Source organism: Periplaneta americana, chromosome 1, assembly GCF_040183065.1.
Source record: "Periplaneta americana isolate PAMFEO1 chromosome 1, P.americana_PAMFEO1_priV1, whole genome shotgun sequence".
NCBI lineage: Eukaryota > Metazoa > Arthropoda > Insecta > Blattodea > Blattidae > Periplaneta > Periplaneta americana.
Window position 1 is genome coordinate 142930926 of NC_091117.1, and position 16483 is coordinate 142947408.

Below are 16483 nucleotides of genomic sequence, written 5' to 3' on the forward strand. Positions count from 1 at the left end.
ATGCTGATTACGAAAATTCACAACACCATCTCTGCTGAACCCCGCTCATATCCGCAACCAGACTTCTGTTTTCAGTATTCCTTGCGACGTATCATTATTCCATGCCAAGGGTGTCAATTACGGTATGATTATCTGGTAGTTTGTTGTATAGTAGGGCAGAGAAATGCATTGCCATGAATGGACGTCACATTGAGCACCTCCTATGAGCAAGTGTTCAGATCTCAGAAAGTATGTGTTGTAGGACTCATGTTTATTAGATATTATTTTCTTGTTTTGATGCATACTATCACCTCCTAAAATATTGGGTACTTTTTTTTAACACTCTGAATATTAAATTTGGAAATTATTATCTTGTAGTATCCAGATAGTTCCTTCCTGAAGTCTACAACGTGTTATGAAATAGTGGAGATAGTGCTACATTAAGTTCAAGAATGGAAAATTATTATGGCCTTACAATCTGTTTTCCTTACGTTTCTGACAGATGATGCCCATTGTGCAGAACCAGACGTCATTTAGTCCGTAGCCTGTAAGTTTTTGCTCGTTGCTGATGCACCGTTCGATGTAGTGCGTGAACGACAACAACAGCATGTATATCAGAAATGTCACAAGAGAAGCTATCCAGAGATCGACTGTGAATTCTGACACCACGTGCTTATAGTCACTGCTTTCCACATCCGGCTTCTTTATATGCACGATCATCCTGTTCAAATAGAATACAATTTTCTTAATGCAGAAATCTCCACAGTGAATTATTAACAATAAATTTAATTGGCAACAGAAAATTAAGTTAATACGCTACATTAATAATCTCCTGTTTTATAACGTAGTTTACATATCCATATGGCTAAAATAAAATCAACAATTTTATGTAGACAATATAGCCTACACAGTGGAAGTGAAATAACTCTGCAGATTTCAGAGAAAATAGCTCATGTTGTAGCCTATGTAACAAAAAAGTGTAATACCATATTGGTGGAAAGTCCATAGTTTCTCCAGAAAAAAAAATGTTTTTTCCCAAATGTTTAACACCTTCTTATTCGGGAACTATTGCGAGTAGGATCATGATTTTTGTACATATCGATAGAAAATCTAATAAAGAAACATTTATCCCTCTGGTTTAATACAATAGCTGGACGATTTTCGTGTAAATTTCATTTAAAAACACTCATTTGAAGCCACTGAATGATGCGATCAGTTTGCAACATTGTAGCCAGAAAAGAAGATGGGAGGTAGTCAACTAAGGGAGACAGATCTGAGTTCAGTGACAATACATCTGTATTACGAGAAGAAATAGTAGTGTATTAACGGAGATGTTGCCATACTACTGAAACTTCCAACTCAAATCTCTCATTAACCGTAAATTTAATCACAAAACTTAATATAGGTTTTCTATTCTATCATGTCGTCCCTTTCAATCTGAAGGATTATTTCACTTCCACTCTGTATATAGAGGGTTTTAAAAAAGTCTTATATTTTGAGGTGTGGTAGTGCGCATCACAACAAGAAACAAGTCCAATAAACGTGAGTCATAAAATTAAAAGATTATTTTTTCCGAAAAACGTACTTAAAAATTCATTGGTGACAGGGGTTAATAGGACCACACAATCTACTCTGTAGATTAACTGGTTCTCAGTATCAGCGTTTCTTAACAAACCAATTACTCCTCTTGCTAGAGGAAGTGTCATATCATCAAAGATTATAAAATAAGTGTGGTTAATGCTTAATGGAGCACCAGCCCATTTCCATAACAGAGTCAGACGACATCTAACACGGGTATTTAATATTCATTGGACTGGCAGAAGAGATCCTGTACCATGGCCTGCTCGTTCTCCTGATCTTAATCCCTTGCACTTTTGGTCATGGGAACTCTTAAAGGCCTTAGTTTATGTAACACTCATCGAAGACGTTCAAACGCTACAGGAGCTTGTCTTCAACGCCTTTCTGCAGATCAGAGACTAACCAGGGGTATTTGAAAGGTTGCGTGGCTCTCTAAAGGTGCGTACACACTTAGCGAACGAACAACGAACGAACGACAAACGATTGCATTCGTTGATTGAAATCGGTACGTGTGTACGTCGCAGCAAAGGCAAACCGATCGTTTGGTTTGCCTTCGGAAGTGATCCGTCGCTTGTCGGTACATCAAAGGAAGTTGGTATTCGTTGTGGACGGGATTTGCCACTAGCTTGTAGTTCGTAGCAGAACGCAGCGCTTAGTTCAATTTCACTAACAGGATGTCGAAACTGGAGTGGACGGAAGACGCTGTTATAAATCTTATTAATGCATATAGGGAGCAGGAAACTTCATGGAATCCCAAGTATCCTACTTACCACAATAAAATAAGAAAACATGATGTTTGGGAACCTATTGGAAAGATGTTTAGCTGCAAGATAGGCGAGTCAAACACGTGCAAAATTTGAAAATTATTTTTGTTTATTTATTTTCAGTGGATATATGTTTTTTGTTTATTGTAGGGAGCAGAAGTCAAAAAGAAAATTGAAAATTGAATCCCTACTGACATCATTCTGGAGTGAAAGACAGAATTCCATAAAAAGTTCTGGAATGGGGAGTGATGAAGTGTACGAGTCACCTTGGTTCGCGTATAAACATATGTCGTTCCTTATGGACAAATTCACGCCCAGGAAAAACAAAGTTCCAACCTTGTGCACACAAAATAAATTATTGGCATTGAAAAGTGTCTTTTCGTAAGCATGATGCGCATACGACAAACACAGACAAATCTCTCTTTTTAATATTTTAAGATAATTATTGTCAGTGAGGTATCCGTGTACTGAAACTTTCCCCTGGGGTCTATTTCATAAAAGTAATAATTTAATACCATTACTAAAAAGGTAATAACCAGACATCGGATTCTAGGGCAAATGCCTATTTTGTTTCTTTAGGAGAAAAGTAAAAATAATTATTAATATTTGTGTTTCATGGAAATTGAAAGGTATTCAAAGAGTTTTATAGTGCCCTAAAATTCCCTAAAACGGTTATTAGAGCCTAATTTGTTAATATTCGCCTATAAATGCCTAACTCACTGTAAAGTTTCGCATTTTACTCTTACTTTTTATAATTTATACATGCATTCACTGCGAAATTTAAGGCATTTAAAAAGTGGAAAGTTTGCTTCACACCGGCCATGAAACCATTGATAAAGGAAACAAAATGTTTTGAATCTCACGACACTCGCAATAGATTTCACCGAATTTAACATGTTTGGAGGCATAAATGCCGACAAAGAACCAACCTTAGTTTTGAAGCAGGCAACAATCACAACATGTGCTGCTACCGATTCAGAGATATACTATACTATAAAAATGACTGTTTTCGGTCTGAAACCGATTAGCTGTACTGCCCTTCAGAGTGTCATAAAATCACAATTTTTGGAGAAAGAGTGTTTTTGAAATATTTATGAAAAGTCGTAAAACTGCGAATTAGTAGGGTAAACCGTTACAAAATATTTAAAAGAATGGCCCTCCTAGTGTTAACACTACCAGGAAATGCAACAATAAGTGGAACTTTGTATTTTTGTCCAATTGAATCTCAATAACAACGGTTCATTTGAATGCTCGTTAACAGTTGCTCTTTCCTCACCTTATTTGTGTTGAGAAGTTTTGAGCGGTAGGACGTTTTCCTGTGAAGTTTAACGCGATAATGCCGAAAAATATAAGTGCAAAATCTACATTGATCCGGCAATGGCTAACAGAATATTCAGAATTCACTTATGATGGAAAAATAATATTCTGCAAGATTTGTAGCAAACAGGTATGTAACAATAGTTGAAATATATAAATTCTATTAATTTTAATGAGTGGGCCTATAATATTTATACATTGACTGAGCTATCTTGAGGTATAATTCTTTTTAAGACCACTACACTTTAACCTTTTAAATTCCGATAGTTAAAGTATTTGCAGGTCATTAAAATTTTGATTGTTCGAACCCACTAACTTTGTGATAGAAATACGGCAATACAACAATTAGGATTTTATTTTAATTCAGTTTACTTTACATTTTTAGATTTCGCAAGAAAAGAAGTGCCACCTAAAGCAGCATGTGCAAGGAGCGGCTCATAAGGCTAAAGCTCAGCAGAAAAATCAACTGCAACAAACTTTACTAACACAGCCTACTTCATCCAATCTCAGCAGCAATTTCTATGCTGATTTAACCAGAGCGTTTGTTGCTGCTAAAATTCCTTGGAATGCAATTGAAAATCCGGTTTTAAGACAATTTTTACAAAAACACTGCAAACAAAATATCCCATCTGAGTCGACCCTAAGAAAAAATTACTTAGACAGAATATACAATGAAACTTTAGCTTCCATTCGGGAGGATATAGGTGATTCTTACATATGGGTCTCTGTGGATGAAACCTCAGATCCTATGAATAGGTATATAGCAAATATGGTAGTAGGAAAACTTAGTCCTGATGGACCTTCGATTCCACACCTCGTATGTGTTAAGGAACTTTCGAAAGTGAATAGCCAAGCCATTGCTTATTTTGTAAATAAAGGCCTACAGTCTTTATACTCAGGTAATATAGACGATTCTAAAGTTCTGTTGTTTTGTACTGATGCTGCCTCATACATGGTTGCTGCAGCTCCACTTCTTAAAACATTTTATCCTAACCTCACGCATGTAACCTGTCTAGCACATGGCCTTCACAGGGTTTCTGAAACAATCCGGAATGAATTTCCTCTTGTCAATTCGTTTATTTCTAATACAAAAAAATGTTTTTGTAAAGCCCCATCCAGGATTTCAATATTCAGAGAGAACTTTCCAGATATCCCACTCCCACCTCAGCCGGTTGTTACACGATGGGGAACCTGGATTCAGTCAGTGGTGTATTATTCTAAGTATTTTAAAGAAGTGGTCACAGTTATTGATAAATTACCTGAAACTGATAGTGCAGCGTGTGTGAAAGCAGTGAAAGATTGTCTGAATGACTCACGAGTGAAAAACGATATTGCCTACATAACATCAAACTTTTCTTTCATACCTGCAAGCATTGAACAATTAGAACGTGAAAAACAATCTCTTTGTAGCCAAATAGCAATAGTAAAGGAAGCTCAAGTGAACATACATTCTGCTTTGGGCGAAACTGGGAAAAAAGTTAAAAATAAGTGGGACAACGTATTAAATAAGAATGTAGGATTTTCATTGTTGGAAAAAGTATCAAGAGTGATATCAGGGGAAAGTGTAAATGTTCCAGTAAGTATTGATGTTTCTATTGTACCTAATTTAAAATTTGCGCCTCTCACATCAGTTTCGGTTGAAAGAAGTTTTTCTGCTTTCAAAATGATTCTCAGTGACAAAAGGCAAAGGTTAACTGTGGAGAATTTAGAAAAAATTCTGGTGGTGTACTGTGCAGATAGTTATAATAAAGTCTGAGCATGGAACTGAATTTCAATAACTTAACATGAGTAATCTTGATATCAATAATCATTATTTCATTAGTTTCAATATATTAAATTTGTGCAGCTCTGTTTATAAATATAATATAGTATTCTTTTTTAATGTTTAAACATACTTTTTTGTGCGTATTTTAGTGTATAACTAAAAATTTCAGCGAAAGAAATAAGTATGATACCTTGATGTGCCTAAAATGCCTATTTTCATTAAAATAGAGCCTAATTTTACAAATTTTGTGCTTATTTTAGGCGCCTAAAACTGCAATTTTTAGTGCCTAAAAATCCGATGTCTAGTAATAACATTAAGTAATATTATTACTGTTCTGTTTCATAAAAGTAATATTTAATAATATTATTTATTACTGTAAACGCTCATATTATTACTAAAATAAATAATAATATTACTAAAGTGTTTCATAAAGCAGCAAAGATAATTAAATTTATTAATAATATTAACGTTAGTTCCATGACTGTATTTTAAGTAATAGTTTAATAATTTGTAAAAAGTAAATGCCAATGTAGGGTTAGATTTTGAAGATAAAACCATGAAACCATTTGAAATGGATAATTCTGACTCAAATAGTGATGAAGAGGGAGTGTTTGTCCGACGTCCAAGAAATTTTAGACAACGAATATCCTACAACCATATGCAAGAAAGTTACGAATATAATGAAATAGTTGACCTTTCAATTCGAGAATTTTTCGCAAAAAACTCTGTTCCTTCAAGTTATTTTCACGTCTTTTCCCCATTTTAAAAAGCATAAGAGACAAAATGAATGACTAACAAAGTCCCTCTCCATACTTACAAACTGTCATAGGCGGCAATGTAGGTGGACCAGGCTGAAATTGAAAACTATCTTATCTAATTGTAAAAGAGGAACAATTGGAAAGGATGAAACCTAAATTAAATTCAATTACAGTATAGAACTGTTAGAAAGTAATTACTGTATATTTTACATTATTTTATGTTATTTGAATGATTGAACTTAACGTTTTTCCCTCCTTTCTCGTCATTTTTTAAATTATAATAATTGTTCAGAAATATATGCCTATGGGACATCTACATCACAAAATACAGTAATATTAATATTTTCTGTACCTATTGAAATGTTTTTTCAGTGTATACTTGTGAAACCTGAATCTATATACTCTTCACTAATTAACATTGTGAAGATCTTGGTGAGCCAAAATCGTTTGCAGACATATATCAACAAGTAGATCTATTACAAAATATGTGGACTACTTTAAACCACCCCTATTGAGGGCATAAACTAAAATTAACTTACGAGATTTATAGGTACCGTATCCACAATTCCACATCACAATCTCTAATTAGAACATATGTATTTGCACTTTGTATAGTCAGGTAACTTCTTGAAAATACTACTTACAACATAATCAGCAATAAAAACCCATTAAGACAATTTCAGTATTTTTATTAATTTCGTCATAACATTAATCTTCTACAACATCCACACCTTCAAACTCAAACACTATATTTTCTAGGAACGACTTCACCGCGTAAGTACTTATGTCGTTATTGCATTACTTATTTATTTTTGGTAAAAGAGTAATTTTTATGTGTATTTATTTACGCTTGCACCAATAACTTTTAAGTCTTTTTATATAAGTACTTGCGCAGTATTCCGAATTATAACGGAACTTGAAATATCTTACATAAGACGCTTTGCAGGGTCCACTAACCCTGTCGTTAACACTGTCCTTAAGGCTGGTACAATATTGTCATCAAAAGTTTTCACTGCTTAACATTTTCATATGGTACTTCTTTAGATAACGAGGTCCAAGTTTTACACACGCGCGCGCACACACACGCTTCTGTCACTGATACACTGTTTTTGGAATTGCAAACTTTACAACAGCAGAGACGTGAACAATTAGGAATGATAAATATCTGTTCACAATATTTTAGATTTATCATATTGTTTCTTTTACTCGTAAATCAACTGAATCAAATAACAGAAACAATAACTTCGAGTTGCAGTGATTTACAATCTTATCTGAAATAAATTGTCTCCCAAACCTTCACACATATTACGATTTACTCTGTTGTTGCTATTAAAGATAGTACTTCAAAACTTATTTCATTCAACAACTGTTAACAGAGAGAATAATATAAATAGCTGTAGAGTGCAGACCAACTTGGTTATGTTTGTCAGCCTTAACCTCAAATCATCTGGCTACTGTACGTATTTTATGACTCGTGCAAAACGTTTATGAAACAGAATTTAGTCGGTTAATAAAATTGTTTTCATGACTGCAATACTATTAATTAATATTATTACTGTGTTTATGAAACAGGCCTGCACTTGCTATAATTATATTTTCGTCTGCCTTTATAGCGGATAATCAGCGAATGTGAATGTTTTCTGACAATTTGCTGATGATTTGTACGTCGCTTCAAACAGCGAACGAACAACGAAGTTTTGCTTCATCATTCGTTCGTTGTTCGTTCGCTAAGTGTGTACGCACCTTAAGACGTCGAGCAGAAGGATGTGTTATGAAATAATGAATGGAAATCATATCGAACACCTGCTATGAACAAGTAAAATCTAACAGCCTATCTTGGAGGATATTAATTTCAGGACGCATGTTTCTTAGACCTATTTTTTACTTATTTTGATGAGTTCTACCACCTCTTAAAATATTACACCCTTTTTTAACACCTTGTATACAGGGTAAATACTAAATGCCATCTTCGAAATTGGGAGCGTGATAGAGGATATTGTGGCGATGAAATTCGAGATAGAAATCGTCATGGTATGATGTAAAATTTACCGAATACTTTTATCATTCGAATAACTATTTGATTACTCCTTCTCGCTTCTCTTATCCAACATCCAACAACGATAACGGTAGCAGTGTATTGTGCAAGTACAGAAGTTAATATTTTTTATTACTCTAATCACATGCTGTAGCTATCTGCGACTTCCCATAAATGTTGCATTCCTGTGTTCCGTAATTAGACGAGAGAAAGAAAGAGAAGGGAGGTGAAGCACAGAGAGAAGATCTGGAGCAAGTCTTTATTGCACACAGCTCCCTCATGTTTGTAGGCGTGGTTAGCCGAATGCACACGACTGGCAAGCAATCGGTGTTCTCGAGAACTGCCTTCTTTATACTGTTTCTTTCTGTTCTCATTCTTTACTTCTCGCACCATTTAGCATCTGATCAAAGTATTCGAATACTTGTTCACGATTCGAGATATATCTCGAGAACTTACAAGAATGAAATAATTCGTATTTTTTATTCGAATACTCCTATAATTAGGTACTATCACCGGTTATTCATTTCATACGTATTACATTTATTTGTTCTATGAAATATACCATTGAACGATATTAACGGTGCAGACAAACGTCTATTTTGTCGTTTTATGGATGAACTGTTTAGACAAATCTTGCTGTGATTAAAGTTAGAGGAGAAAGGCCAAATCGTCAAACAGGGATTATTAGAATAGCATAACAACACCGGATTGTAGACCGAGAAAAGAATAAAACATGTGTTTTGCGGAATGCTGTGCAACATGTTATTTCACCAAGTTTCTGTAGGCCTATCCGTTATTTAAAAATTTTGTGTTTTAGATTAGACTAAATATTATTTTAGTTCAATTGATGTATTATTCATTAAAGAAAATACTATTATTGTACAGTGTAAAGGAAGCGAACTTCCACGCTATCTAAATCCCTTTGGAGATTACAGCCTTTTCCGGACTCCTATTTTTTTTTTCTGACGTCCCACAAGTGTTGCGAGAAACAAACAATGTCACAAGCGGTCAAAACTGCAACATTCTCAACAGATGGCAGTGCATAGAGTGTCTACAACTGTTGTAGCTCGATAGGGATTTCTGGAATAGTATAAGTGGTATATTATCATAATAATAATAATAATAATAATAATAATAATAATAACAATAATAATAATAATAATAATCATTACAAAGAAATAATTCTTATTGCTGTTGAACATAATTGATTAAATTATTAACCAACACTGGAATTTCGAAGAAGGGTTTCTTCATGTGGTTCAGATTTTTAAAACAACACAAGTCGAACGTAAGAAGCAAACGTGTGATTACTATAAGAGTAAAATAATTCTCCAGTCTCCTGTCGATATTTAAGCCTGAGTCCCCTAGATTTGTAATAGGCTAGTCTAATATTTGTGCAACATCGAAGTACTGTCTATTGATTCATTTGGTTTTAAAAGTAAAGCTAGGCCAGGGTTGTCTTCATGTATTGCACATTTCACTTGAAAATACTTCATTGCGTGTCAAAACTTCACATGTCGTTTAGTACTTTTTAAATCGTTATATGTATAATTTAGAGGACGGGTAGTTACACTGAGATTGTATTTGTTGATGTAACACTCCAACATGTAGCGTTACAAGAACGAGAATACAGTGTTCAATATGTGACAAAGAGAAAACTGTGATGAACATGTGATATTTTTCAAGCGTGATATTCCTCAAAAGGTCTCTTTTTTATTTTTTTAGTAGATTATTTTACGACGCTTTGTCAACATCTAAGGTTATTTAGCGTCTGAATGAGATGGTGATAATGCCGGTGAAACGAGTCCGGGGTCCAGCACCGAAAGTTACCCAGCAGAAAGGTCTCTAAGAATGGATTCTGGAAATAGTTTCGATGCGTTAGAGAAATTAAATCTCAACACAGAGATAAAACTCAAAATCTTCATCACAGTGAAAACATCATAAACGTATAATTTCTCATGAAATATTAATTTTACTCTTATGACACGAATTGGGAACTTTGTGAAATAGTCTGAAAGAACTTACATTCGATCTCGTAAACAAAACATTTTTTTGTCTCATTTTAGCCGCGTTTCTGACGCTGGTTATTATTTTACGACAAATACATGGTCTAGCAAATAACTAGACAGAAAACATTTACTTCACGTCCTTCATTTCTCATTTTGATTATAATCACTAATTGCGATAATTTAGTGTCACTTTTTACCGGGAAGAGAACAGGGAGAAACTGCTGCATTAAATAGAATCATTCATAACTTATGTTATAGAAAAATATGGTAGATAGAGTGTCCTAAAACAAATAATTATGTTTGTACATCTTGATGACGTATGTTTAATATTTTGTGTCACTTAAGAATTAAGTTGAGCCTATAACAACAACTTTATAGTTTGAAATGAAAACTAAGTGATAAATAACATTAGTTGACTAGTTTCAGTTCACCGCTGTGGAGTAACGGTTAGCACTCCTGACCATGAACGAGCGAGCCGGATTCAAATCCTGGTTAGGAAAAGTTACCTGGTTGAAGTTTTTGAGGGATTTTCCCCTCAACCCATTAAGAGCAAATGCTGAATAACTTTCGGCGGTGGAACCTGGACTCATTTCGCTGGCATTATCATCTTCATATCATTCAGACGCTAGATAACCATAGCAGTTGAAAAAGCGTCTTAAAATAACCAATTTGGAGAGAGACACTAGTTTCAGCTAAATTTTTTTATACTTATATTTTATTTTAACACTAGAAATTTGCTATTAAATGTATGGCTAAATTTTTAAGTGAATATCTTTCATTAAGAAAGTTGTTTATGCTTTCGCGTCGTAATGGAGCTACAATGGTTGTAGTGGTGGGAGATTTAAAACGTTCGTTTTTTCTCACATCATGTCTAAGATCTATGCCAAATTCTAAAATATTTGTGAACAATCGTAAAGCCCTTATCAAAACGCACCTTTTGTACCTCTTCTGACAACAAATCTCAGTCAAATTTCCATGTAATCGGATACACTTGCTCCTGGGTGGGTAAACTTGTTTTTCAATAATGTTGTATACCATGGGAATGAATGAGAGGTTTTCTGTTGTAATACTGTGCATTAATTCAAATCGCAGAAAATAGACATTCAACATTTTAATGGAGATCGATCAGTAATCAAGATTGTCCCATGGCCTGCACGATCACCGTATCTTAATCCAATTGACTTCTTCTGCAAAGTGTCTTGTGTACGCTATACCTGTCGAAAGAGCCAATGATCTTTCAGCAATTGTTGAAGCCCGCAACAACATTCATAATACTCCTTGAATTTCCGAAATAATATGGTAGTCAATACTTCACAGTATCACTACTGTATAGAACAGGGAGGACTTCAATTTGAACATATTTCTCAATGTACAGCACTCCAAATGGTCGAATGGCAATGACCCTTGCATAAATAATTGCGTACCAACAGACTCTTCTGTTAACGTACCTACAGTAATGTATATATTATGCAAGTCTAGTTTTTCAGGTATAGTTCCCTGTGAAAACAGAAAACCACAATAATTCCAAGTCATACAGAGTTTGTGTGCACTCGATGTGGGTCTCTGGCGTCTTGTCAACCCATTCGAGTTGTGTGGATATAAGGGGAAAAATTGGGAGAGTGCCGGGTGGAGCTCCTGGATAGCTCAGTTGATAGAGAGCTGGTACGTACAACCGGAGGTCCCGGATCAATACCCGGGCCCGGAACAATTTTTCCTTGAAATTATTCAAGTGCACAAGTTTGTTCATAACGTCACGAAACAAGACTATAGTTATAATTAGCTGTAAATTTGTGCAGAAATAGTGATTAATTCGGAAAAAAATTGAATACCTATGCTACGCATGCTCTGTATACTCGCACTATTCCTTCATTCATATACAGGGAATGGTAGGGAAGACTTTCGCACTACAGTCATTGGTTGGTCAGTTATGATTACCACCACTAGGAGGAAAACACGAGATTAGAAGACATTCCGTGGCAGGATCTATAGAGAGATGCCACAGGTATGTTACAGATTGGGAGTTCGGATGTCAAAATCCACATCAAACTAACTTAATTTTGTAGTTACTCACCTCGTGTTGAATATTGGTGGGAAGTAGTCGATGACAGAGAAGCGCTTGTTCGTAACCATGAACAAGTTGAGACCTATGTCTGCGTCCTGTCGTAACACTTCCCCTACCATGCCGTTCCAGGATCCATTCTCAAGTCTTGTGCCATACTGGGCAGGGTCAGGAATATAATACTTTGTCCTGAGAATGTGAGAAATCGATGAAACATGGAAATTACGCTGTTCCATATTAGTTATGTATTAATAATGAAGTACTATTTTAATTTCTATAGCAACTAACTAATGGATATGCTGGTAAATAAATATACATGCAGAATATAACATGTTACCTGAAATTCAGACGTTGTTTAAGAACCTTTATTAGCTCAAATGTATATCCAAACAAAATGGTAGGAGTTCCTCCATCATATTTTTCTACTGCTATATATGGAGGCTGTAAAGAGATAAACACTTTATTTAGAATTGCGACCAATATTTTAATTATAATAGAAATAATAATAATAATAATAATAATAATATATTTTTATTTTAGTAGTTTATTTTACGACGCTTTATCAACATCTTAGGTTATTTAGCGTCTGAATGAGATGAAGGTGATAATGCCGGTGAAATGAGTCCGGGGTCCAGCACCGAAAGTTACCCAGCATTTGTTCATATTGGGTTGAGGGGAAAACTCCGGAAAAAACCTCAACCAGGTAACTTGCCCCGACCGGGAATCGAACCCGGGCCACCTGGTTTCACGGCCAGACACACTAACCGTTACTCCACAGGTGTGGAATAATAAATATTATACATTATTATTATTATTATCATTATTATTATTATTATCATTATTATTATTATTATTATTATTATTATTATTATTAATAAAGGAGGAAGCATTACTTCTATGCTTACCATGCGCTTTCATGACGTTTGAAGGGGATATTTATACCTTTACCCTTTTTATTTAAAATCCAAATATCATACCTTTTCTTCTGAAAAAAAAAAGTCTACCGATTTCTTCATAAGGGAACCGTATACGAGTAGAAATAATGAGATATTAAGGAAAGTGATAAAATTTTCCTCTCGTATAGCGATAAATAAGTGTAAAGACAGTAAACCATAGCAGTAACAGCAGAATGATCTAATATCAACAATGGTGGTTGCCGGATGTCCGGCTGAGAATTACTCGTAATTCGATAACCTTCCAATAATTGGACGAGGTCATTGTGGATGGTCGCCAATGCCGTTAATGTTAACCAGAGATCAGCTGTATGTGCTGTATGGGCTTGTTGAAAAAATGCTTGTATAGGGCCTACATTCAATGTGAGGTAATTTTTCTAGGATTGGTGTGATTATGTTATCTCTTTACATCTGCGCATTCAAAGTAACTTAATTAGAAAAAATATGTATAACGTACATACAGGGTGATTCACGAAGATTTACCGTCCTTTACGGATATTCTGAGCAAAAAATGTCAAATAAACATGGGTCCTATTCTCAATATTTACAGAGTTATGTTTCGTTATTGGAACGCATTGCTGTGAACGCGTGATCTTGGTCAGCGTGCAGTCAGCAGCCAGCGCGAGCGCTACGGAAATCAAGATAGCCTTATGCAATTACGTAGAGCGACGAGTGCCGTTCATAAGCAAGAGGCCAAGTGTACTCTAGCGGACGGCGACATTTTTTAAAATGTGTTGTAAAGTCTCCAATACTGTAAATTAGGATGCAAAATTAAGTCGGTGGAAGTGGCGTGATTTGTAATAATTGTTGTGATAAGTCGTAAGAATACTGTAATTTTCTAGTAAAAAATATAAAAAAGATATCTGTACGAAGCAACTAAGGAGTTCACAGCACATTTTTAGCTTCATAATACTTGTCAATTAAAGAAATGATACTTCTGAATGGTTTATTCTCTATTTGTATTATTCTTTTACCTTCAAACTAAAGAAAAAACATATTTTGCAAACAACTTTAAATTAGTGTAACTCTGAAAATATTGCGAATAGGAACTATGTTTATATGACTTTTTTGCGCAAAATGTCTTCAGAAATAAACTCGGTAAAGGACGGTAAATTCTCGTGAATCGCCCTGTATCTGGGCCCTATACTTCTGTAAGCATAGACTACACAGCTTAGATTAATTTTTTGTCCATGCAATGGCATTTGGTATACAAGATGGAGGTTTTCTGCACTCCAGTATCTACATGACAATGTAAAGAAAACTATGCTTCATCCGTGAAAAAATTAAATGTGAATCAATATAGCCATTGTTAAAATCATCCAACACAAAATTGCAGAAATTTACTCTATACAAGTAGCTGCAATTCCGGAATAAATAAAGTGGCCAATGGTTATTTTTATACACATTAATTTCTAAATCTTACAGTGGATATTATTGTAATACCGTATGCGATTTCTATTTTTAAGTAGGTTATTTTACGACGCTTTATCAACATCTTAGGCTATTTAGCGTCTGAATGAGATGAAGATGATAATGCCGGTGAAATGAATCCGATGTCTAGCACCGATAGTTACCCAGCATTTATTCATATTGGGTTGAGGGAAAACCCTGGAAAAACCTCAACCAGGTAACTTACCCCGATCGGGAATCGAACCCGGGCCATCTGGTTTCGCGGCGAGTCGCGCTATCTGTTACTCCACAGGTGTGGACGATTTATATTTATGACGGAACTTAGAGATAAATAAAATAAATTTACTGAAATAACATGCATACGTTGGAAAAACTGAAAGATAATGAAGGGAAATTGCAGCAATTTCAAAAGAACTAATGCGTGTTAATGCAAATTTTCTTAAAAGAAGTGATAGATGTGTGTCAGCACAACGGCAGCTTTTCCACCATTTTCTATGTCAAAGACAGGTGGGTAGTGAAATTTTCATGAGCAATCTATGCGTTTGACTTAAGGGGCAATGCATATTCGACACTGCCGGCAAACAGCGTGCTTCCATCCGCCACGCGCAGCCGCACATTAACGGCTGAACGTCTATTTGAAGGCTCTGTATAAGAAGAGGAATATTGTTTCTATTTCATGCTCTAACAAAGATGTCGTGAGCTTCTGCTGGTGATAACGAAAAGTTTAACAAGAGAAACAAAATTCCATCCAAAATGCTGTACTATCAGTACATCCGCTTTGTCCGCCACTAATGTTGTAGGATTTAACTACTTCAATTCAGCTACTTAGTTGCGAATTATGATATTAGCTATTTCCAAGCCCTTCAATTTATATTAACTGGCACAGGCTCTACACTAAAGAGCTTTATGATTAGTCCATGCACTAAGGCTTAGCCTACATTGGCATATTAAAAATTATGATTTATTTAACGACGCTCGCAAGTATCGAAGTTATATCAGCTTCGCCGATGTGCCGAAATTTTGTCCCGCAGGAGTTCTTTTACATGCCATTAAATTTAATGACATGAACAGCATTTAAGCACACTTAAATGCCATCGACCTAAATTGGGATCGAACCCGCAACCTCGGGCACAAAAGGGCCGCACTCTACAGACTGCACCACCCAGGCCGACCGTTGGCTTACTGTTCGCTCTATAATGCGATGATTGTCCAATTCGACAGGTAGCCCGGGTGAAATTCGTGAATTCGATGATGACAGGTGGACAATCCTGCCTCACTCCTGCGAGAGACAGGTCCCCAGACAACTACAGCATCTGTTAAAGCTCAGGAACCGGTATACCTAGTCTTTTCTACATCAGTATCGCAAACCGGTTCTATCCTCAAGACTACATCCAGCCTATTTGTGACTAATGCAGGTGGAGGGAGAAATAAGGGGAAAGCAGAGAATATTAGTGGAATAAAGGATGGAAACAGGAGTACAGATGTCTCAAACTAGATGCCCTACCATTGTCCGCCTACTGCTATGCACTGTGGACTACAATGGTACAGTTCAGTTCTGATAATAATTGAAAAGGCTGTATTCTGTACAAGAACGTGTCTAAGTGTGGCTGTCGTTTGTGATAGAAATATTTCTTCTATCATGATGAGTAGTACATTAGTCAAAAGCTATAATCTATATTTTGGGCACATGTAACTAGAATAATGATGGAATATTTAGGTCAATCATATATTATACTAATGAATATACCTTTGCAATTAGAAAATAAATTATTAACAACAATAACATTAAACGAATTATTATATATTACAACACTGCTGAATATATTATAGTGAGAAGCAACTTGAATACATTGCCA

General features: G+C 35.3%; 2 protein-coding genes across 3 annotated transcripts in view; one reads left to right on the plus strand and one right to left on the minus strand.

Annotated features, from left to right (window-relative positions):
* Nucleotides 1-16483, plus strand: part of LOC138701642 (gustatory and odorant receptor 24-like) — a 77315-nt gene that overhangs the window by 58046 nt on the left and 2786 nt on the right. The window lies entirely within an intron of this gene.
* The window catches only part of LOC138701634 (probable glutamate receptor), a 67454-nt gene that overhangs the window by 26535 nt on the left and 24436 nt on the right, over nt 1-16483 (minus strand). Inside the window, exons 4-6 of the mRNA XM_069828739.1 lie at nt 12602-12705; nt 12277-12453; nt 471-700 (exon numbers count right to left, since the gene is read on the minus strand). Of these exons, the coding sequence (XP_069684840.1) occupies nt 471-700; nt 12277-12453; nt 12602-12705 (511 nt within the window). The remainder of the gene's footprint in view (nt 1-470; nt 701-12276; nt 12454-12601; nt 12706-16483) is intronic.